The sequence below is a fragment of the Gymnoscopelus microlampas genome, assembly GCF_963454915.1.
Source record: "Gymnoscopelus microlampas genome assembly, chromosome: 23".
NCBI classification, from domain to species: Eukaryota; Metazoa; Chordata; class Actinopteri; order Myctophiformes; family Myctophidae; genus Gymnoscopelus; species Gymnoscopelus microlampas.
The window spans coordinates 26,470,626-26,495,446 of record NC_139960.1 but is presented as its reverse complement, the minus strand read 5'-3'; the positions used below and the strand labels follow the sequence as shown (position 1 = coordinate 26,495,446).

Sequence of the window (24,821 nt, the reverse complement as noted above, 5' to 3'; positions counted from 1 at the left end):
AGCCAAAGTCAGACTTATTGATCCAGGTTGAAAAGACAATTAATCTCCCAAAGCTCCTTTGTCAATTTGGGGCGTAATATGCTTTCCCTAACACCAGTCATAGATTACACACACACACACACAATCCCCTCGCAAATCAAATCTCTTTTCAACAGGGATTTATGGTGGCGGCTTCTGTGTCTTTCTTTGTGTGCGTGCTGTCAGTAGATATGTGAGTGCATGCAACTCTGTGTGTGTATGTTAAGAGTATGTATGTACAGTATGTGCGTGCGCACGTGTGTGTACTTTGTGTGCGTGTGCATTTGCCATGCCCCTGCGCCAAATGATGAATGTCATTTGCCATAGAAGAGCGCACACGAAAGTTGTCATGATCAATAATTTTGCCTCCCACGTGGTTGATCGATAGAAGGTATTGTTTTATGTAGACAAATGTTGTTGTGTCATTATTTCTTTCCCCACTGCACTGACCTCTCCATAGCAGTGTCCGGGATTGGGCCGAGCCGCCTTGCATCTTGGTGCCTCCACGCTGCATGCCATCCAGCTGCCTGCATCGTTTACATTTCAGCATCTTGATCAGAACTGCCGTGGTTTGATTGTTGATGTGTGATCTGTATTCTGTAGAAAGGTGCCGGACTGTCGTGTATGAGTATTGTGTGTGTGTGTGTTTCTCTGAGCACATGGGTCTGCTTATTGTGAAGTATGAGGTAATGAGGAAAGGGGGGTCTTGCTGTGTTTGAGTGCATCTCACATCATTTCCTTCTCTGCTGCACGCCGTGTGGTCAGGACTGCATTGTAGAAGACCACCTTGTGATTTGCCCGTCCAACCAGCCCGACAAGACGCTCCTGTCAAATAATGTCAAGATTGTGAAGATTTTGTCTGTGTTTACATGCGTACGTGTGTGTGTGTGTGTGTGTGTGTGTGTGTGTGTGTGTGTGTGTGTGTGTGTGTGTGTGTGTGTGTGTGTGTGTGTGTGTGTGTGTGTGTGTGTGTGTGTGTGTGTGTGTGTGTGTGTGTGTGTGTGTGTGTGTGTGTGTGCCTGCGTGTGTGTGCCTAATCGCATTTTTGTTTTAGTCGTACGATAAATGCCTAATTACTCATTAACATTTGTGTACTTTTGTCTCCCGTCACTTTCTCTCTCTCTCTCTCTCTCTCTTACCCTATTTCTCTCTCTCACTCTCTCTCTCTCCTCTTCTACTTTTCCTCGCCTTATTTCCCCCTCTCATCCTCCTCTGACTCTAACAAAGCGGGTAAGTTGTGGGGATGTGTGATTGATCTCCTGGACATCTCCATTGTCCCCAGCTGTGCCCTGTATGTCATCTCTATGTCTCATTCATCCGTCCGTCCGTCCGTCTGTCTTTCCGTCCGTCCGTCCTCTCCCGCAAAACAGTGCCAAAACTGACGTCACTCTCTTATATTTCTATCTTTCTCTCCTTCATGGCTGTCGACGAACACCCACAGCCACCCCATTACTCGCTTTCTTCCTTTTTCATTTACCATTTGAAGACGTTTCTTCCCCTCTTTACAGTTGGATAGCGGCTGCATCCATGGCTGGACAGTCGGGGTCGCTTCTTATGCCTTGGAATGTCTTCCTCTCCTTCTGTGTGTCTGTATCTGTATTTGTGTGAAATAACCAGCTGTGATGTCTGGTTATGGGAATGTCAGATCTTTTAGTTTTGGCTTTCTTTATTATTTTTTTTCTCCATATGATTTTTGTCATAACTGTTTCCTTATTTCCCTCCCCCAGCTATGTTCAGTGGGTGTGTCCTCCACCTGAACATAAAACATGATCTATCCCCATGTATAGATAAGACAGTGAATGTACACTGGAATACATCTCCCTCTCTGTCACCTGTAGGCTTCTGTACACCATGTATGCTGTGTTTAAGAGCCCTTTCACTGGACTGAGGCCTCCAGCGCTCATGGTGTTACATGCATTGCGCTGATCACTAAGCTGCTGTCAAGTTCTCTGACAACGTAAAACACACAGGCAATGGGGGGGTACAGAGTCTGTTTAATGGAATTTGTTTGCTGAATTGAATTTAAAATGTGTGTGTGTGTGTGTGTGTGTGTGTGTGTGTGTGTGTGTGTGTGTGTGTGTGTGTGTGTGTGTGTGTGTGTGTGTGTGTGTGTGTGTGTGTGTGTGTGTGTGTGTGTGTGTGTGTGTGTGTGGCTGGCTGGCTGGCTGGCTGGCTGTTTTTCATGCAAACAGTTGAGTTTCAAGGTTCTGTCTCAGGCAGTCGTTTTTACGCCTTTTCGTCAGTTTTCCATGGGTGGTTTCAGCAAAATACAAATGTCTCTGTGCATGACAGAGTAAACAGGACATCATCTATACTTCTTGATAAGGGGCATTTTACAGTACATGCTGCTTTCAGACTGATGCTCACCAAAATGATTTAAATATCTAGCCATAGTCTTCTCATGTCACCCTCAGCACTTACTGAATGAAACCATTCCACCCAGTACAGAAACAAAGTGTTTGGCTGTAAGATATTGTGTTCAGATACTACCAAAGATTCAGTAAGCTAGTTGGAAAGGCCAGCAGACTGACATGTGGTATTGCAGACAACTCTTATCTGCCCATAACCCAGGACCTTTCCAGATACAGTACGTAAGCCATGTCATATCCTCTTATCTTCGTCAAATGGCGGTTGCTAAATCAGGTGTTGCACATGTACATTGGTGGAAGCAAGACCTCTAGTTTACACACATCACTCCTTGTGTAGTGTTTTGTGGACAAACCCAGAGGGACCACCCTGTCTTGCTTTGCTAACATTACTACATTACTGATGTACAGTAGTCAAAAATGTAGTAAAAAATCACTGTCTGTTAGTGAGAGAGAATGTGTGGGCGTAGTAGCACACTGTTGGTCGAGTAACCCAGCTTTATCCATTTTGCCTGGCATTCTTTTATTTCTGTATGAGACCTCCATTTTGGATCCAGTGTGGACCCATAAGTATACAGCATCTCTACCTGTACTGCAGCCATTCCATTCCAACGTAAGCACACCTGATTCTACTTATAAGGTAGTGAGTAGGTGATCACCTGAACCAAATCTTATTTAACAAAGAGAAGTATAAAAATCACTGCTGTGGTCATCAATATTTTCTGCAATAGGACCAAGTGGATGATAAATACAGTAATAGTAATGCCTTTGTTAAAGAAGTGAGGGTTATTCCACCAAATATTCATTACTAAACTTAAATTAAAACAATAGTATTGTGTTAAACATTTTTTTTTAACACAATACTATTATTTTTATTTCGTTATTTGTTTTGGTTTTGTCAGCAAAATGCTCTACACGTATACGAAAATATTTTTATTTGAGATTTGGGTGAAAAATTATAAATGATAATTTATAGAATAAAACATTTTCATTTCACAACACATAAATAGTAGTCTCTTGTTTTTTTACCCAGAGCTTTTCCAGAATGCATGTAGGAACTCGTAATGTAATAACGGATCATAATGTAAAGGATTCTCAATCAGAAGTTTGACGTTTGAAATGTGCATGATTTGGTACCACAAGAAGGTTGGAGGCAAGGGGTACATGAAGGTGCAGGAGGAGAGAGGGAGCAGTTAATTTTTAATGGTTATCCTTTAAATCTATTTTTGCTCTTCATTCTCATCTGGGACATGGTATTAATCACAGTCATGGTGTTAAAAAATACTTTTTCAAGTTTGTTTGGGAATCAATTTCTTATTTCCCCATTTCAGGATCACGTGATCGCTATCCATCCATAACCACTATGTTCACCATGTTCTGAACTCTTTCACCATTGGGTATTTGGTCTGTGTTATTTTGTGTCCTTCCACAAGGACTTCCCAGTCTTGAACCCTCAAGGAGAGGCATGTCATGCGTGTCTTACTGAATAGACCACCATGGCTCATACCTTCACCGGTCTCTTGTGTGTTCTTCAGTGAAAGATTCAAGCCTACGTGTAGTACAAGCTAGAGAAATCACATTCTGTGGTTTTGTACTAAATATTTAACCTCGTGTTTTACATGCATTGTATAAAAGCTCATCATTGTCCTTTTGGTTAAGGTTGTACTGACATGTCACTGACATACGGCTGTGCCACAGAGGCACTAAATGTTTTTGTGACAACTAAATACTTCATGTATTTTGTGAAAAGTTCAACTTTGTGATTGTTTTGATCCAAGAACCTTTCTACTTACATGTCATTGTGTTTTCATGCATTTTATGAAGAGGGAAATATTATCTGTCTTTGAACCAAGAACCTTTGAAACGGCATGCTGCTGATGTACAGTATCTTCTGTGCCACAGAGCCATGTTTGCATGCATTACATGAAAAGGAGATCCCTTACGTTTTGAAAGGTTTCTTATAATGGTAATAGCACAAGAAAACCGACATCTCTCATCTTTCGATCACCCCTGTTATGAATAAAGCAGTGTATTTAGAGGTGTAGAGTAGTTATACTCATGCGGTTGTGTGTGTGTGTGTGTCGGGTAATATGCTAAGCAGGTTACAGTGGAGTGCAAGTTTGCCCATTTGCCTTGCAGCCTAGAGATGGATGATATGATGAAGCCTTTGCAAATGTCTTGGTGTACAGGCTGGACTGGGATAGATACATTCTGTATGAGCACTCATACAGTCTCCTACGGACACAGACACCCAAACCAACACCATGTTGCTGCAACATATTGTTGAAAATGAGTGTTTGAAGAGTGTGTGTGAGGAATCAACGGATGCACAATATTGGGCAGAGTGGGCAAATGTGTTTGTACTGTACTGTATGTATCTCTTAGAACTCACAAGTATGTGTTTTGATGCGGTGCCTTTGTCCCCTTCCTCAGGCACGAGCTGTTGGAAGAAGCCAGAAGGAAGGGCTTACCTTTTGCACAGTGGGACGGCCCCACAGTTGTAGCCTGGCTGGAGGTAGGCAATCACTTTATAATTTTCAGATATTTTCACTCCATCAAATCTCAAATCGTGTCCTCAAATGTATTGAAATGGAGTAAGGTGCAGTATAATCAAACGGAAAGGTTTTGCCCTAATTTTGATTGGTAATACTGTACATACAGTTCTCTCACATTTTTCAGTGTAGCGCTTCACTTTCTGTACTGTGCCTCTATCAAATATAATTGCAAGTAACCAGACACCAGATAATCTCATACCGTATTAAAAATAATTATTTTATCACAGCTCACTGTCATCACATTTTTGGCATAACCAATTGATGTGATGGAAACTCCTAAAAATAGAGCCCAGGATGAAAAAACAATCCTTTGTGGCTAATTCTCATCTCTAGTCCCCAGGCGGTAAACAAGGGTAAGAAAACATTAGCGAGAGCTCTATAAAGTTGCAGAGCAGTAGAATAGACTGTTGTAATTACAAGGACCCTCTGTTTGATATGGAATATGCCACAGTCAGACCCCTAGTTGATATGATTTTTATTATCACTGGGACCCAAAACTACACTGTAAAAAACAGTGTTAATTGAACTCTGAGAGTGAACACATTTGTTCCATTCGTTCACTCTCAGAGCCATTTGGTTCCTAATTATCAATCATTTAGCTGGGGACCCCCTTAACCTCTTCAAGGACCCCATGTTGAGAACCACTGGTGTATGATGATGCTTCCTTCCCTTTGACCTTAGTCATCATGATACCGTTGCCATCTTCCATCATTTACATTTTAATTACTTGTAGATTTCCATGTAGAATGCAAACTAGTCATTCCAAACATGGTCAATAGACCTTATTCACACGGCGGCCATGTTTCTATGAAGTCAATGAAAGTAGCCACCCCGGGTGGCGGCACTTTCAATGTTAAATTCCAATATGGCCGCTGTGTGAATATGGTCTATAGCCGCTACACTACACCACGCTGGTGTAGTGTTCTCTTGTTTTAATTGGAGCATGGTGGCATTAATGAGGTCCTCTGTCACATTAGCAGGCATTAATGCATCATTATTCTGCCTTTGGCCCCTGCTGCCCTCTGTGGGTTAACCTGAATATTTTATTTGTATTTCCTATATTTTCACCTGTGAATGGGTGAATGTCATTATGGATAACGGATGTGGTCTGAGATCCGAGATGGTAGAGGGCTCCTATTTGATTCACAGCATTCTTTGCAGCACGGTGCACCGTTGCACTTTTATTATCGGATTTTATTTTAATAATGCCTTGATTTTATGCATCACCTTAGTTAAATTATGACTAATTATAATAAGCGGAGTAGCATTAATGAATAGTGATATGAACTATTAACACCTTCATTTAAAAAAATATGTTATCCTCGATTTGAAAGAAATCGAGGATAACACATTTTCAGTATTTGTGCTGGTAGAAATAAAATAAAAATCAGTCCTATAATACAAACATCACTGCCCCCTGCTGTTCAGCAGATTGCCTACAAACATCCTGACACACAAACTCTACATACTAATCCCTGTTTTCCAGCTGTGGCTGGGGATGCCCGCCTGGTATGTGGCGGCGTGCCGCGCCAACGTGAAGAGCGGTGCCATCATGTCAGCGCTGTCCGACACAGAGATCCAGAGGGAGATCGGTATCAGCAACCCTCTCCACCGGCTCAAACTCCGCCTTGCCATCCAGGAAATGGTCTCCCTCACCAGCCCCTCAGCCCCGCCTACCACCCGAACCGTGAGTTGTCACATGTCACTGGCACACACACACACACACACTGACATACAACACAGAGGTGTATTTTCAGGGGAGAGGAAGAGGGGGGGGGGGCAAACAAGGGCTCACTTAAGCCCTATTTCAAAAAATAGCAAAAGATATTTTTGTTTTTTGTTTATCACATGTCACACGTAGATGGATGGGCCTGGATTGAGATGCTATCAAGAGCCCATGTAAAAGTTGATTCATTTGCACACACAACTTGATGGAGAAAATATGTATAAAAGAACTGAATTTGAGGTTAAATTTGAGCACTAGGGGGTGCAATGGCCATCCCCTGGGACCTCAAATGACGCTCCTGATACGACACACAGAGCATGAACAAACTGAACGCAATTGTAGGTATGTACATATCGTTGCTGTCAGGCAGAAACCTCTTATCTCCATATATTTACTTTTTGTGTTTTTTTTTCGTAAATTAACTACTTGATCATACTACAGCGTTACACAAAAGAATAAAAACTAGCAGATCTGCAAGCTTGAAACGTGGTGCGAAGCGACGCCTTTTGAGCTTGCTGATCTGGTCGTTTTGCCATTTGTTCTTTTGAATCCTGAAAAGTAACAGTTTTGGACATATGAGGTTTCCACACTAAGGAGACGACATGCAGACGACATGCACATTCCTAATGCCTACAGTCATTTATACGTCATACGGCAGTGTCCCACGCCGAAAGCATCAGATCTTACAAGCTCCATGCAACGCATCATTGTGAGCTTGTGCATCGGCTATTTTTGCCACAGGACACCATTGTATGACTCAATATAAATCGGGCTTTAACACACACTTTAGACCATGTGCTTCAAAGCAGTTACATCATACTGTACATAGTTACCCGAACGTGATCCTTTTGACAATATGGCAATTTCTTCCTCCGTCTTTGCAAGTTTTGTGTTTACACGTCGTAAGCTCTAATCTCTGTAAATATTGAGTTAGTGGATATTACAGTGGGAGTTGTGGCGTAGTAGAGTGTGCGTGCTGGTTTGTTAAACACTGCAGTGGTGTGAAGTCATTCACCCCAGCAGCTATTTTACACTAGAGTTGGTTTCATAGCTCCCAGTTGTCATGGTAATTGCACATGGCCTCCGAGGATGCTGCTGTTGGTTAATGATAGGAGTTGTCCGCACTATGGAGCATGCACTAGCATGCTGTACGTAATGGGAAGGCACACAAACACACACCGCTTTTGACTCTGAGGAAGACGCGAAACGTCAGTCTCTCCTGCAAATTAATTAAACATGCAGACCCAGTCGAGTGCTCCAGTATTTTATTTGGGTTTATGAACACACACACACACACACACACACACACACATTTAATTCCATATAAAAATAAAAAATAAACTCCAATATGAACCCTACCATTAATATTCAATGACGTTTTTCCCACACATTAAGAAAAAGCTAGTATACAGTACCTGCACTGGTCCCATGTCAGGTCAAAGTCCAACCCTCTGTCTCATTGTTAATCAGTATTAAGTTCCAACACCCTGCCCCGCCCTGCCCTCTGTCCTCAACCACTCTGCTCCATTATCACACCTTGCAGAACTGTCGAAAAACGGGTATGTGACTCTATTGCAGCGATTCCCAACCTGTGGGCCGGGGCCCCCCAAATAATTGGCAAAACAAAGATTTTATTGATAACATTTCCTTAAGACCTTGAGCAATGAGTTTTCATGGTGATACCAATCAATAGGAACTTAAAGTGTACTACTGTATGTTAGTTCCATCGATCCAAGCTAGAAACACAATCGATTGAATCGATCATTAAAATAAACATGCTCTGAAAATGCACGGCTGTCGTGTTAATTGTTGATGGATGGAAACACCAAGCTGAAAATGGACATGGGAAATGGGTGGTTGGGGGGGGGGGGGTCCATTCTGTCTGGCCATATCCCATAGAGTCTGTGGCACAGACAGACGGTGACAGAGCAACGTCCCACTGCTAGCAGCACTGTGCCTTGAACAGAGATTAACCCATTCTATCCGGGAATGCATCTGTGTTATTTTAGATTTCTTTGGCTATTTAAAAATAGCAGATACTAGCTGTGCCGCACTATGAGCTTGTAGATCTGCTATTTGTTTTTGAAAAATCGTGAACGTTTGTGAAAACCTTTGAATATATATATTTTTAAAGCGAACATTTTGTCTCAAATCTTTGCTTCTGGGAGGGTCCCTGGAACAAAACATTTTGAGATGGGGTCCACGGCCAAATACAATTTTTTTCTAAATCCTAATAGTATGTTTCTATATCAGTGGTGCTCCCAAAATGATATGTATTTGGCCGCGGACCCCCATCTCAAAATATGTTGCTCCAGGGACCCCCAGAAGCATAGTTAAAAATGTTCGCTTTAAAACATATATATATTGAAGTGCTAAAAAAAAAAAAACATATATATATTATATTCAAAGATTTGCTAAAATAATCCAAGATTTAAAAACAAATTGCAGATCTACAAACTCATAGCGCAGCACTCGGTACTACGCTATGAGCTTGTATATCTGCTATTTTTGAATAGCCAAAGAAATCTAAAATGACACAGATGCGTTCCCGGATTGAATGGATTAAACGGTCCACACTACACTGGTTACAACTGTGCCATGGACTGTTCTTATCTAGGTCATGACAGCCTGACCATCCGCTGTGACTACAGCTGAAATTGCTGCTAAAATTAGACATTAAAATGTCACAGAAGCAGCCAGTAATACAGCCGGATAGACCATATTGAATGCTGTGGGATGGAAAGGGATTAGAGACGTGGAATTGATGTGCCTGTTTGTATAAAGAATTACTAATTTACCGCACAGTCTTTACTTTTCTGCATGGCAAATGTACCGTTTTCTTTTTTGTTTCCCTTGTGTTTGTGTGACTTTGTGCCACATTGTACCTGTATGCTAAGTTTGGGTGTCTTGTGCTGTGGTGTGTTGTGTTGTGTTTGTGTTCTCCTTGTGTGCCCTTTCACCCCCAGCGGGGAGGGGCCAGCTCATCATCTGACTGTGATGCTATAACACTATTGGCTTACAGTGGTGCTGCTCTTCTTCTTTAACACTGCTTGCCCCTCCCACTGGACCGCTGCTACCAATCCTGTCGCTGCTCTCTCTCTTGGGCCCGCCCCCTCGTAGCCATCAGGCAACGTATGGGTGACCCATGAGGAGATGGAGACCATGGCGGCCCCCTCCTCCAAAACGGTCAGTCCTCTTGTCCCCTCTACTCTCACTTTTTCTGTGTGTGTGTGTGTGTGTGTGTGTGTGCGTGTGCGTGTGCGTGTGTGTGTGCGCGCGTGTGCGCGTGCGCATAATTGAGGGAGTAGTGTGTACATGTCCAACACTACAGTGCAGGGTAAGGTGCATGCATCCATTAACTCACTGGTTCTCAATATTTTTTAATTTCACAGTTTGATATGCATTAGGCCACGGACCCCCATTTGATATGATTTTAAATTCTCAGTGGGGGTGGGACCCCCTGGAAATTCCTCAAGCTCCCTGGACCCCACATTGAGAACCAGTGCATTAACCCATACCATGGTCTCTGAATGTCTTTGTCAACACTAATTAATTAGTAGAATGAATTCTGACAAATATAATGTTCAATGATGTGATACCAGGAAACAGCAGCATAAACACTTGACTCATTGATAGTGGCTCAGACAAAGTTTGAGGTGCTTAGTTTCATCTCTAGAGGTCAAAGCCAAGCAAACATACTAAGCAATCATCTGAGCTACACATCCATACTAATCCCGGTCCATTTATACACTCTTTTTACACCTTTGCTGTGTATGATGGTGATGACAATTCACAGTTGCTCCCCATAAACTCTCACCTGGGCTCATTATGGTAAGATGGCACCATATGGATAATGCCATTAGTACACGGTGGTTCCATGCAGTAGGTGAGCACTTGTAGCTACGTTATAGACGGGAGTGTCATTCTTGATGACAGGGAAGACATTCATCATGTGAATTGATGGTAATAATTCACAATCCTTAAATTAGAACTGGAACCAGAGTGAAAATGTACCCTACAACAGTAGCGTACACCTACAGTAACAACTATCACCCTTAAATCAAACCATTGTTTGGACCATGGGCTCAAAAAGGAAGGTGCAATATTTGTACATTCAAATTGACTGCATTTCATAATGTCACAACTGTTGCTAATATCTCTAGAGCCATTATTTTGAAGCTGTCACAGCTGTTTTATTAAACAGTAGATTTTATGGTTATACAAGGTTATCTTCAATTTGGCTCCACTCTGAGCCTGTATACGAGTGGAAGTGTCAAGGGCTCGGGGACAACAAAGCTAACAACCAATTCTGTACCGTTGTCTGAGAGATGGTGAGCAGTGATTGGTTCTCGCTAAGCAGGAGCGTAGTGCTGTAGCAGCCAGTCTACAAACCAAATGCAATCTGTCAGACCACGCCAAGGTTGAGGCGATAACGCATTACTACCCCTGGAGAGCAATTCACATTCCAAATGGAAGAAAGCTTTCCTTCCATCAGATTGCATCCAACTCCCACAGGCTGTTCCAGAATGCCTTCCATCCATATTAAAAGGCTTTAGTTTGGTTCTTAGAATTTCTCAGGGGGTTGCAAGAAGAAACTTTATTTATTTTTCCATAAGACCTGTGATAGAAGTATGGGGATTGAATGCAGTTACTGTACGTTGCAGCTTGCAGTCCTGGATTGTGAATATACTGTAAACCTTGTTATAGATCTGGGTCAGATCCATTGTTGCTGCACCATGTATGAAAATGTTATTTATCATACCTGTCAGGACAGTGACCATATTACTGATAACAAAAGAAAGCCATACATCAGTTTTAAGATCTATATCAGGGTGAAGTGAGTCTGGAAGTGAAGATTCATTACTACAGTAGTTGGTAACCCAGAAGCATAATTGGTAATGCGATCTTAAATGCCCGACCAAAGCCATTTGTTTTTCAGTCTAAGCCTCTAAGATTTTGACCACAATCTGTCAGGGAGTGGCGAGAGCTGTCAAATGCAATACAGACTCTACAAACATAGTGGACAATTTGGAACATAACCACAGGCATTGATATAAGACACTGTAATTACAGTAGGACAAATTCTGGGAAAGCAATGTTTTTGTTACCCTGTTAGTCATTACCTCTCTCATGTATGTTCTTTCTTTGCCAACAGAAGTCAGATTCTGAGGAGGGAAGCTGGGCACAGGTAAGGCAATTTCCTGTACTGAATAGATCCTTTTCATAGCAGACATTTTAACAGGTAAACACAAATGGAGGCACTGTAATATAACATGTTTCTTAAGTGTTACTGTGTGCCAGCATGGACAGCTATTGTGCAGTTAACTTGTGTTTGCAATACAGACACACCTAAATGGAACACACCCACAACCTTACACTTTGTTTAGCTGTCAAAATATCTCCTGTGAAAAGGGTCCATAGTTTGCGTATGATATATTACATTTTATAACCAGAAATCACCATTTGTCCAATACACAATGTTCATAGTTTTTTAATGGTGTGGCTCTATGGAGGCAGAGCCATCTAGAAGAGGGTCTGTCTTTGTCTGTCTGTGTGTCCACAGCTAATCTCGACCAATCTCTTTATATACTTTTATAATACTTTTTTAAATATTTAACCCTAATTGTACAATGCTATTCCGGACCGTACCATAAAGGAAAGCAGACCCTGATTGGTCCATGTAGTTGGTGATGTGAAATACAGGCTGCAGAGCTTGCAAAACAGTGGTGCCGCCCAAAGCAACAAGTGGTAACGTTAACGTTGAAAGAATAAAAACAGCTATAAGTGCAGTTATTGCAGAAATAGACGCAGGGCCCCACTATTGCTGGTGCCTTACCCGCTGGCATTACCCGCTGCCCGTGAATTACGCTCAAGGGAGCTGGCAGCCTGGCACTGTCCCTAAACGGTGTCTTGCGGCCGCTATAACCGAGGTGTGCGCCTGGGTGCGCCGTGGGTGTGCTGTTGCGCTTTCCCTAAAATTGATATCTTGCCCACACACGTTTGGGAAAGAGCATAGTGGATTCTAAAACCATCCACTATGCCAAATTCGTTTGGTAGAGCGTAGACCCAGATATATATATATATATATATATATAGTAGCAAATGAAATCGCAGTAAAAAAGGTCAATGTGATCACTAGGCCGGTTGTGTAGTAGGTAGAGAAACTGCAGTGAGTGTTAACTGGTTGCAGCTGTGAGGACCTGAGGAAGCTGCAGGGGGTAATAGCTCTACTACAACATACAGCCAACTTTTCCCATTTGTGGCAAGGTTTCAGGCCGATAAGAGCTAGCCCGGTATTGGCCTTCCTGATCACGCAGGTTCACAAAAGTTCCCCACAGATCAGTCTGGACTTCGGCCCATAGGCGATGAGTACTGTACAGATGTGCCACTTCAAAACTTCACATGTCCTGCCATCGCCAAGACAGTAAATTGTCAGGGGATTCCCAGGGCAATAAGAGGGACAAAGAAGGGCATTTAAAATGCTGAATTATTTTGATGATCACTGCTTTTACGATGCTAATTAATTTGAGCAACTGGTCAAATCACCTTTCGCCTCATAATGAGTCTGACACCTTATTCAACACACATTCTTTTGTTCTCATGTATATGGATGTCTGTTGAAGGGAAAAACGGGGGTGTGTAGTGACAACTTCTTTTCAGGGCCAAAACAGTGCATTTTAAGGGCAGAAAAGGGAGGAATAAAATGCATTTTCAGGGCACTTTCAGGGAAAGAACAGTAACGTGTGAAGTTTTGAAGTGGCACATCTGTATATTTGGCGTGAGTACACTCCTTCAGCCAGGGTAACAAAACATCTGGTGCCATCACAGTGCGCTTTCCAAATCCAGTTGGAAGAACAGCAAAAATGTCTCTTCCCCAGAGAAACTCCTTTTCTTGTTTATCCTCTGAGGCCTAGGTTAATTTTTTTATGTTCCTTCATACATTCAGAAATATCCCTTTTATGTAGCACTTGAAATTGACATAAACCCTTTGTGTGATGTGCACATGCATGTTTTTGGGTTATCTTGTGACATGTTTAATCATATCCACTGGACCACTAAAACAGTACTTTGGTCGCGGCATTTCAACTTTGAGCCGCTGGGGAAAGTTGGTCTTTGGTGGGCCAGTGACAGCCCACCACCATTAGTCTGCTAGCTGGGTTGTAATATTGATAAGTTGCCAGGTTGTCTACCAATCTACTGTAACATGACTATTTAGTTTTTTTTACCAGATCCAATTTCTGGTCTTGTTGACATAAGTAATTGTTGACCGGTAATCTTTTTTATGTATTTATCATTCCTACTCACCCTCTTGATCATCTATTGAAAATTAATAAAATATTAAACACAATTCTTGTGGTTGTGAGTATTTATTTTTTACATTTATAATGACCTACAATCAAAAGCAATGTATACATTCAACCCTCTTACCATATTGTATTAGGGTCTTTCCATTAACATTTTGCCAACTGTGCTCTGCCATGTATTTTGCCAGACTCTAGCTTATGGTGACATGAACCATGAGTGGATAGGGAACGAGTGGCTGCCCAGTCTTGGACTACCTCAGTATCGCAGCTACTTCATGGAGTGCCTGGTGGACGCCCGCATGCTGGACCACCTGACCAAGAAGGACCTGAGGGTGCACCTTAAAATGGTGGACAGCTTCCACAGGTAATAATGCCGCTCTACCTGTCTTGCTAGAGCATCAGCTGGATGTAAACTATAGGGGAAGTGAAGCTGGTCATTTTGCATCAACATGATTTGAACATTGGTTTTAATTACATACTGGATTTTGATAATGACCTGTACAGTTGCTGTTCCTGTTAGGGGGTGGGGGGCCAGTAAATGTAACTGTGTGTGTGTGTGTGTGTGTGTGTGTGTGTGTGTGTGTGTGTGTGTGTGTGTGTGTGTGTGTGTGTGTGTGTGTGTGTGTGTGTGTGTGTGTGTGTGTGTGTGTGTGTGTGTGTGTGTGTGTGTGTGTGTGTGTGTCATCAGGACAAGTTTACAGTATGGAATCATGTGTCTGAAGAAGCTCAACTATGACAGGAAGGAGTTGGAGAGACGCAGAGAGCACAGTCAACATGATTTGAGGGGTATGTATGTGAGTATTTACCATGCGATGACCAACAGTTAAGGTTAAAAATAAATTTACAGCAATCCCCCACTCCCTCCATTTGGCTGTCATTTAGGGCAGTGGTTCTCAAACCTTTTCATGACAAGGACCCCCAAATTAATATGCATTTGGCCGCGGATCTGAAAAGATTTTGTGCCAGGGACCCCCATACAAGATTCATGTTGTATGTATATAGGGGTAAAGTGATTAAACTGAGGCGCTCGGGTGGCTAAGCGCCTGCCCACCACCATGGAGGTTGTGGATTTGAATCCAGGTGGTGCATCCGGCTTTGTCAGGCGTCTACACGAACACAATTGGCTCCGGGTTCGGGGGAGGGAAGCCGGGCGATAGTTGTCACTGCGCGCTGCTTAATCCTACGGGCTGGGGCGGCGCCTGTCAGCAGGGAATGTTGGGTGGGAGGAGTGGACGAAGGCTCTACGTCCTCCCGGTGGGGGCTCCTCACTGGCAGGTGAGTCGGTAGGATACAACAGCAGTGAAAACACAGCAAGTGCAATCTGGGAACCCATCGTCAAAAAAAAAGGAAAAACAGCTCCCTCTGCTGTTTTTTTTCCCTTGAATTTGACTTTGGGGGGACCACCGCCCAATAGAATGTTGGTAACCGAATGTTGGCCCGTTTGGTCCGCCCTCAGCCCTACTCTTCCGGTGGGGGCGCCTATGTTTTCATTCCCACTAACAACATTCTTCCCATGGAACACTAACAACATTTCTCCCACGGAACATGGATCATGGTTATAAGCCCACTTATTTCTATAATGGAAGAACAAGTTAAAATGTTACTAACTAACTCTGTGGTGTTGTTGGCTCCAAGGACGCCATTGTTGAATGAGTTTGGGTTTGTTTCCAGTGGGAACACATAAGAAAGCGAACGCACAGATGTAAATCCCGCCCACTACATTTTATTGGGTAAAGTGTGTTGGGAGGAATCAATTGGCACAACGACTAAATTGAGGAGAAAAAGGGGTAAAAAGCAACAAAAATAAAGTGATTAAATTGATGCTATATTAACTCATTTTGCTGGGGACCCACTGGAACCTCTTCAAGGACTCCTGGGGGTCCTCGACCCCACTTTGAGAACCACTGATTTAGGAACAGCATGTATCATGGTCAGTATCACGGTCAGTATCATGGACAGTATCACGGTCATTATCACGGTCAGTATTGTGCTCTTCTTGGACATCTAACTCAAATCTATCTCAGTTTCCTAGTTAACATCATGTCAGTATAACGGTCAGTATTGTGCTTTTCTTGGACATCTAACTCACATCTATGTCCTGCTGTGCAGATGTGCTGGTATGGAGTAATGAGCGGGTGATCCGTTGGATCCAGAGCATAGGTCTGAGGGACTATGCCAACATCCTGTTTGAGAGCGGCGTTCATGGAGCCCTGGTCGCCCTCGACGACAACTTTGATTACAGCAGCCTGGCATTGCTCCTCCAGATCCCAAACCAAAACACTCAGGTATACAGTATATTAGAAACAGCCTCTGCCAGCCACTTAAGGCAGGTAGGCATCAAGTCAACAAACAGAATGATTTGTCTGCTCGTCACTCTTGTAGCCTGTCCAGTGAAGTTTCAACTCTGTAATGTCTATCTCTCATCTATTCAATAGAAAGCCACTGAGTGAAGCATTTCATGTTTCAGATGCTTGTCTGTAATTCCTCTGCTAAAATAACTATGCATATGAATTACTCAGTAGTTTCCTTTTCTTCCTAACAAATATTTAGTTTTTAAATAATTGTAATTGAAAGTGATTTTCTGAAAGAAAAAAAAATCTACAAGCTCACGTGTTGCGATTTCAAAATATATTTCTGTAAGTTTGCATCTCTGGGAGACACCAAATTTCTGTTTCGGGTCTCGAGCAGAAAGTTTACGAACCCCTGCTGTAGTATACTGATAATATTATTAAATCCAATTTATATAGTGCTTTTTTCGGAACTCAAAGTCACTTTACAAAAACAGATGTGTGTGTATATTTCCCCCCCAGGCACGTCAGATTATGGAGCGAGAGTACAACAACCTGCTGGCGCTGGGCACTGAGAGACGACTGGATGAGGTGAGAGCTGTTACATTCACCTGTCACCTGACTGATATGTGCAGATTCATTTAAATGTGTTAAATAGCTCTATATTCTCATTGTAATTATTGCTATTGAGTGTTCATACATTTTCAGGTTGGGATACCATATCATCCAATCATGAGAGACAACTCATACAGGATATAGAATAAACAAGTTAAATTGAAAGTGATGAGAAAAGAAAAGAATTGGACAAAATTGGAACACTTTCAAATTTAAGCTGATAAATGGGATCCCTCTCCTGAAATCATGGTGCACCTGAAAATGTATTTTCTGTTAAATTAAGAGCTGGAGAGACGAGGATGCCTTAACTGAACAAACACTCTATAGCAATGATTACTATCAGAATACAGAGCTTTAACTTAAAAAAAAAAAAAAACTTTTACAGCACTTTTACGTTTCCAAAAACAAACTAGAAAAAGTGCTCCTCGGAGCACAAGTCTCCGCCAGGTCAGGTAGATTATTGTGGCCTCCTGGTGGCGCTATAATAGGCCAATGTCAAAAAGTTGCCATTTCTTCTTAGGCCTTTCATGGCAATCAGACACTGCATTCATGATATGAGGCATTTTGTTCCAAAAATGTGGTTTGCTAAATTAGACCTGCTGGTGGCGCTATGTGAAAAGGGTGGCATTTCTTCATCGGCCTAGTCGGAATATGCGTGCAAAATTTCACGGATATCTCGCACTGCGTTCATTTGAGGAATTGTGTTCAAACTTTGGAAGCCAATGTTAGCCAAGTAGGATGGAATATGAAATATCGGACACATTCATCTTGATCACAAGACCATAGAGACACTATGTACCGATTTGCGTGATTTTTGGGCAGAATCTGAAGGAGTAAAAGCAAAAAGTGTTTTACAAAACTCAGCCTCCTGGTGGCGCTCTAAAAGGCATATGTGAAAAATGCACGGCAAATGTTTTCCCTTGGATTCTAAGGAGCGTGCTTGCAAAGTTTCACGCAGATCGGTGCAGTTATAGCTAAAAACGTGAATCGGCCTGTTATAGCGCCACCATGAGGCTGATTTGAACGTTTTCAAGTGGCATTAATTCCTGGGCCAAGTGGGAATCTACGTGGAAAATTTCACGAAAATGGCATGCTGCGTTCATGATTTGAGGCATTTTGTTCGAAACGAACCAATCCTGCAAACTTTGGAAGCCAATTTAGTCAATCAAGATGGAATATGGAAAATCAAACAGATCCGTGTTGATCACATGGCTATGGAGATACTGTGTACCGATTAGCGTGTTTTTTGGGCAAAATCTGTAGGAGTAATATCAAAAGATGTGTTTAGCAAAAGTCGGCCTCATGGTGGCGCTATGACAGGTTGATTTGAAAATTGTGGGGCAGAGGTTCTGCTGTGGCATCCAGGGAGTGTGTGTGTGCAGTTTCACAGCGACCGGGTCAACGGTGGCGGAGATTAGCTGGTCGCAGACAGAAGGACGGACACACGGACGGACGGACAGGGGGCAAAACATACTCTCTCGCCATGCCTTTCGGCCTGGCGGAGACAAAAATGGCATGAAAGTATTGTTCTATTAACACATTCGGTGCCAGAATTTTATAATAACAGATTACATTCCCAACGTAAAATGTTTCGGAGTTATAGGGGTTTTAGAGAAGGAGATAGAACGGAAGCGGGTGGGGAGCCATGTTTTTTGGCACGGTGATATAAGGCCCTTCCTTCTCAGAATCACCGTGGGTGATTCCAGAGCTGCTCCAGCCCCTCCCGTGTGGAAAAAAACGCACAAAAACAAAAGCGACTGAAAACACGGTTCAGACCGTGTTCGGCACCGAAGCGCTACTCTGTGCAAACACGGTTCAGACCGTGTTTGGCACCCAATGTGTTAACTATTAACATATGAATGTTAAAGATTCTTCTCTAAAAACATATCTTCAATCATTTCAGTGTGAAGACAACGACTTCCGGGGTCCATCGTGGACGAGGAGACAGTTTCCTCCCCGGGACGTCCATGGCATCAGTATGATGCCTGGATCAGCCGAGACGCTCCCTGCTGGGTTCCGGCTCACCACCACCTCGGGTCACTCCAGAAGACTGCCCCCGGAAGGTGAGCGCCTGGGACCTTAAGGTCCTTAAACACCAGGGACGTTTTTTTGGTTTGGTGTGTAAAGGCCTTTTTTATTCTAAATCCATTTGCACTGTAGTTTAACTGAAGATGAAGAACGTGTGGGGGGTCTGGGGTCCTCACTGTGTGTGTGTGGAGCATTCTGACAATGTCTCTTGTTCTCTTTGACACTGGGACTGCCTTCTCTACAGTCCTCTATGAGGCGCTGGACGACAGTTCCGACGACATGTATTTGGATTGGTTTCAAGGTCAGCTATGCCCTAGCCCCCCCCTACTGGAGGTCACAGCCTCTGGTCCTGGTGTGCCTTAAGCCTGAGTTATATTAGTTGCGCGCGGGTGTTATCGCGCACCGAAAATAGCCGATCCACTATTTTTGGTGCGCCGAAAAAGATATACTGCACGGTAGGATGGTGTCGTGCACTGGAAACAGACGATCTGCAAGCTCACAGCGCGTTGCAAGCTTGTAGATCGGCTGTTTTCGGGCGCACGACGCTGGCACGCAACTAAGTATGAATCAGGCTTCACTACACGTTGAACAACCCTCTCTGCCCCCAACCATCCTGCCATGCAGTATACTGTATCTTCTGTTCTTTGTTGTCTTTCACCACCAACTTTCCTCTCTCTCTCTCTCCCTCTTACACATTTTGATTTCTCCACTATCCCTCAATACCCTACTCCCAGGGTGGGTTTTTGCAAAGTTCTTAAACGGCCAGGTGTGAAACCCCTGGTGTTCAATGCTAGGGGTCAAGTTATGGAATAGGAAACCATGCTTACCTCTTGCAGAAGGGTCTTGCTGGTGCAACCCTTGGATGTTAAGACATTAACGAAAGCAGCTAAAAACAGATGAGTGATGTGAGTGCCGTTTTTTTATGTTGCCCCGCATCAGGAGGTTTTACGTGGGCGGAAAATGCATTAACATAACCACTGACACCGTTTGTCATAACACGTCCCACTCTCTCGCTCTCTCCACTGTTGAAGGAGGACCCTGGTCTAATTTCTCGGTCTATAGAGAGAATTGATGCTGTGCATTATATTTCTAAAGACCTCTAAATTTGTCCTGGCATTGTGGACATACTGTAAGTCATGGTTAGGGATGAGCATCGTTAGGATTTCATCGATTCCCCAAAGGTAAAAAAATAAGTGAAAATATATGAAAACACTGGTGTTTAAACTATCACAATTGTCCCTGTAAACTCATTTTACATCAATAAATGTCAACTTTAAGTTAATGTAATGAACAGTAACCTCTCATATGTTTATTCCATGTCAACACAATGGAAAACAGGAGAAGTTAAAGCTTGTTGTACGCTTTATCTATGAGAGAAATACTGGACTTTATTGATCCCTTCATCTGTATGGGTACCCAGCAAATTCGATTCGGTTCTTACTTGGAACCTAATTTCAATACTGAACCCTAGTCATGATACATAATTGAAATACGTTTTGACCAGAGTTCTGCTCTTAACAAGGTGAATCCCATTGACACTTGAACAATCTTCCCTGTGCGTCTTTCCTCCCCGGTCTGTGTTGTGCACAAAAGGTCTGATCATGTTGCTGGTGTGTTCAACACTCAACATTTAAACATCCTTTTGATTGTGTGATGCAGTGTGCCATGGTACTGTTGCCCGGGTGATATTACAACTAATCCCAGTTGTGCATCTCTGTATGGACGTGTGGGTGTAGCTAGCTATGTGTGTGTGTGTGTGTGTGTGTGTGTGTGTGTGTGTGTGCTGTGATTGTACTGCTATGGATAACTATGTGTCTTTACAGTATATCCATGATATTACCTTGGGCAATATGATCGCTGTGGATGTTAAAGAGGAATGTTCCCTTGAGAGTGTGGGCCTATTTTCATTTGGAAACAGGAGTGTACTTGCTTAATGATCTCTGTCTCCCCCTACAGTTGGTGGACCCTCAGCTGTGCAGCGTCTGGACAGCTCTACGGTGAGGACCTATTCCTGCTGAGAGGAGGAGAGAGGGCGACCTCATACTGTACGCTGTATGTAACACTCACACGTACACAACCAAAGGGCTGTCTCTGTGCAGCAGCAACTAATAAAACAGACGGCGGATCAAAGAAAGCAGAGTCACCCGTGTCCCCAGATAATCATGTTTGTCTGCGGCTTGGCAGGAGTCTGCTGCGTTGTTGCCAGGTAGCGGTGATAAGAAAAGACAGGGCGAGCAGTGTGCCGTGGTCCTCATACTGATGTCTCGTCTTTCATGTCTGTCCATAAAAGGACTAAAAGCGCTGTATACCATCATTCAGTCTGAGCTTTTGCAATCTATTTCCGCTAAACGTGCTGTACCTTGCTAGATAACCGGGTAAACTTCATTCACGTCTCTCTGATTGTGGTTACATGCAAAGTCAATGTAAAGGCGAATACACGCAAATTCACACTGGCCGTTGTATGTGAATGACACAATAGGACGTGATTGATGTGGCGCATAAGATGTGAATCACCCGCAAATGACAACTTGAATGGTGGGCGTTGCCTCGCAAATCACATGAAAGGACAGGTACCTGGAATATCAACATAAATACACAACATTAAAGGGCTTTTCACATGGGAGCGACACTTCGCTTTCACTTCAAGTTGCAGTGGTGGAGTGGTGAGTTGCTACTGTTGTGTGTGTTTGTATTCATGCTCTGCAGGGGGTTCTAGGGCCTCTGCTGCCGACTCGATGTCGTGCACTCAAGCCCCTCGGGTCGGCGGCGACGCACGTGCCAAGTATTTAGTCGGTTGGTCAGACGGTTCTCGAGATACGTGAACTACAGAAGTACAGAGATTCTGTGCCTTTACTGTAAGATTAAGCACATCAGTCGCTTGCCGTGTGAAAATCCTTTAACACTGTTGCTGTTTAGACAACAATGTGTAGGTGATAGTGTTGTGTAGTGTTGATCTTCAACTTCTGATCTTGATCTTCATCAACACAACAACAGAAGACCAACACAACAACAGATAATACAGTATATGCCTCTATGGAGTAGATGTTAAATGTACCTCAACATGAACCAGATGGTAACCACATGTCACCACTGCCAACCATGAAATACCTGATTAATAAACAGACGATGAGCTATCCGAGCGCATAATGTCATAGCATCAAGCTGCTTAATCCACTGAGCCCTTACTACTCCTACAATTCAAGCAGCATTGAGTGCACCACTACATCAACTACCCAGCATAGGCTCTAATGCAACTCATTCCCTTTAATTCACACCCCCGCCCGAGTGTGACAGCAAAACACCCACCATAGGAATATGGTCAATTACAAAACATAATAGAGATGAGATATTCTGTCCTCGCCACCCACTTGTTTCCCCCCCCCTCCCTCCCTCCCTCCACCACAGGTGCGGTTTTAATGGAGCCTGACCACGGAGCTGCTAAGATGGGCCAACTTGCCTGGGAACAAAACATTCTGTCGACACTTCACTGCCAAGAAGCCCTGCCCTCCCCAGTTACAAGAGAGAGTGGGGTGGGAGGTCTAAGTCAGGGGTCTCTCCTGCCAAGCTGCCCTCTCTTTACTATAAGCCAAGCCCCCCACCACACCCCATGACGTGGGCACCAGATGCCGGTGCTATATTTTCATTTCTACCTTTTACATGTACAGTAACTTGTTGATGCATAATGTACTGTGTATTTCTTCTACAGGAGTTGTGTAGGTTATCTGTAAATGAATATAAATATGGCGTTTTTCTAAATATATATATAAATACACATCTATGTATAAAAAAACAAATATTCAGAGTTTGTGCAGACGCCCCTGCCCTCTCATTTAGTAGTTCATAGATAAAAAAAATATGCTGCTCTTTGAACATTCTTCATGCTACCCCGTCCCCCTTTCCCAAAACCATTTTGTACATACGGTTTTATTTTTTCATTGTGCTGGCAATGACAAAGACAATGATGAGGACTCTGTGCTGCTGACAAGAGAGATTTTGGATGTTGAAAACATGTTTAGAACCGGCTATGAGCCCTCAAGTGGTGTACTGACCCATTCTGAGCCCCAAAAAAACTCCACTCTCCTCTCTTATAAAAAACAAAATACACAACAGCATTCTGGGAGGATACAGTAAACGCCTAGAGACCTGACAAGCACTTTGATACAACCACAACAACTCTGGACTTTTTACAGCCAAGGACAAAACAAAACATGACACTCCCCCTCAGAAGTTGCACAAACCTTCCACTCAGAGAACAAGCAGGATGTCATTCATTCTGCTGTACTGTATGTTTCATCAGGCCATGCAGTAGCAAGCCGAACACTCACACTCAGCCAAGCTGGCCTTCTTTTTTCCTCCAACCCTGAAACTAGCAAACAGAAGAAATAACTGAAAGACAGACCTGCTTTAGCTCATAATGTGCGTAGAGTGTATCTGATCATGTTGAAGTGAGGTGACCTTTTAATGACAAAAACCTGTTGCTTGCTGTGACTTATGTTGGTGTAACTTAACTCTTTGTTTCCATCGGAGTTTCCAGGGTAACCTAATGTACAGCCCTAATAGCTGTCTTTGAGTTATTTCTGATGGGCTATTCAATCAAGTCTTTCACCTCGGTTTGTTTTTACAACTTAGATTTGCACGAACAATGAATCACTTTATTTTGTGTCCATTTTGTTTTTCTTTTTTTATTTATTACTACTTGTATTTTGGTCAAAACTAAGTGGTAAGCAAACAAATTTTCATTGTCAATAAAAAACTACTGTCAGTGATTTAAGTTAATTGTTTGCTATTTTTGTACTAACACTTAGTATTTGTTTTTGGTAGCACTTTACAATAATGACCCGTTATAAAGCATTTATAAACGTTTATAAGTAGTTTGTAGACTATTAACAAATCATTAACAACCTGTTTGTTGACATTCGTAAATGATTACTAAAACCTTTATAACTACAGTTACAAATCATTTGTAAAGTATTAGTAAGTAGTGAACTATTCATGAATAAGCCATTTATATACATCTGTAAAAGATTATTAAATCATTTGTAACGACCCATTCTAAAGCATTTTTGTAGACTATTAACAAATCATTAACAACCTGTTTATTGACATTCGTAAATGATTACTAAAACCTTTATAACTACGGTTACAAATCATCTATAAAGGTATTAGTAACTATTCATGAATAAGCCATGTATAATACATCTGTAAATGATTATTAAATCATTTGTAACTGATGTTACATAATATATACAAGCTATTGGTAGCTTGTTCATGTTTAACATATGCTTTGTTAAACATTCCTAAAGTATCTATAAATCCTTAGTACAAGTTATTATGTGCCCTATAGTAAAGTGAAGACAGTTCATCATTTACAACTGTCTGTTAATGTGTTTGTTCATGTTTAACATGCTTTGTAAAACATTCCTAAAATATGTAAGTTGTAAAAAAAAAAAAGTCAGACTATACTGATAATATTACCAGTTTTACCCAGCTAATGTCTGCCCTCAAAGGATCAGTTGTAAATGTCTTGCTCATACCGCTGTGATCAAGTCTTGAACCTGCAACCTTCGGCTCACCAGGCTGTGACTCTAACCATTCGCCTACTGCAAAAAGGAATGAAGACTATTCATAGCAAGGCAGCTGATGGCTCAGTGTGTAGACACACTGCCTACATATCCAGAGGCCGTGGGTTCAAGCCCCACTCACTCTTTGCCCTGAACCTTTCCTTTACAGAAGAGGTTCAGGGTAAGGAGTGAGTGAGGCTTGAACCCACACACCCAGAAACCCTTAAAATCAACACGGAAAGCATTGAATTTCAGGGCTACTGATGGCGCAGTGGACTAAGTCAGGGTCACAAGTACTAGCGTGGCTAGGACTAGTTGGCGCGGTCCCACACAATAGGGCTAATGGCTAGAGGACCTGTG

At 42.6% G+C, this 24,821-nt stretch overlaps 1 protein-coding gene across 1 annotated transcript in view; it reads left to right on the top strand.

The window, feature by feature from the left end:
* ppfia2 (PTPRF interacting protein alpha 2) overlaps positions 1-23,530 on the top strand; it is a gene marked incomplete at its 5' end in the record, with an annotated part of 177,465 nt that extends 153,935 nt beyond the window's left edge. Inside the window, 9 exons of the mRNA XM_084050032.1 lie at positions 4,818-4,899; positions 6,426-6,626; positions 14,140-14,333; positions 14,658-14,755; positions 16,079-16,254; positions 16,780-16,848; positions 18,776-18,935; positions 20,857-20,952; positions 22,306-23,530. Coding sequence (XP_083906158.1) covers positions 4,818-4,899; positions 6,426-6,626; positions 14,140-14,333; positions 14,658-14,755; positions 16,079-16,254; positions 16,780-16,848; positions 18,776-18,935; positions 20,857-20,918 — 1,042 coding nt within the window. The 3' untranslated portion in view covers positions 20,919-20,952; positions 22,306-23,530. The remainder of the gene's footprint in view (positions 1-4,817; positions 4,900-6,425; positions 6,627-14,139; positions 14,334-14,657; positions 14,756-16,078; positions 16,255-16,779; positions 16,849-18,775; positions 18,936-20,856; positions 20,953-22,305) is intronic.
* Positions 23,531-24,821: the final 1,291 nt, after the last annotated feature.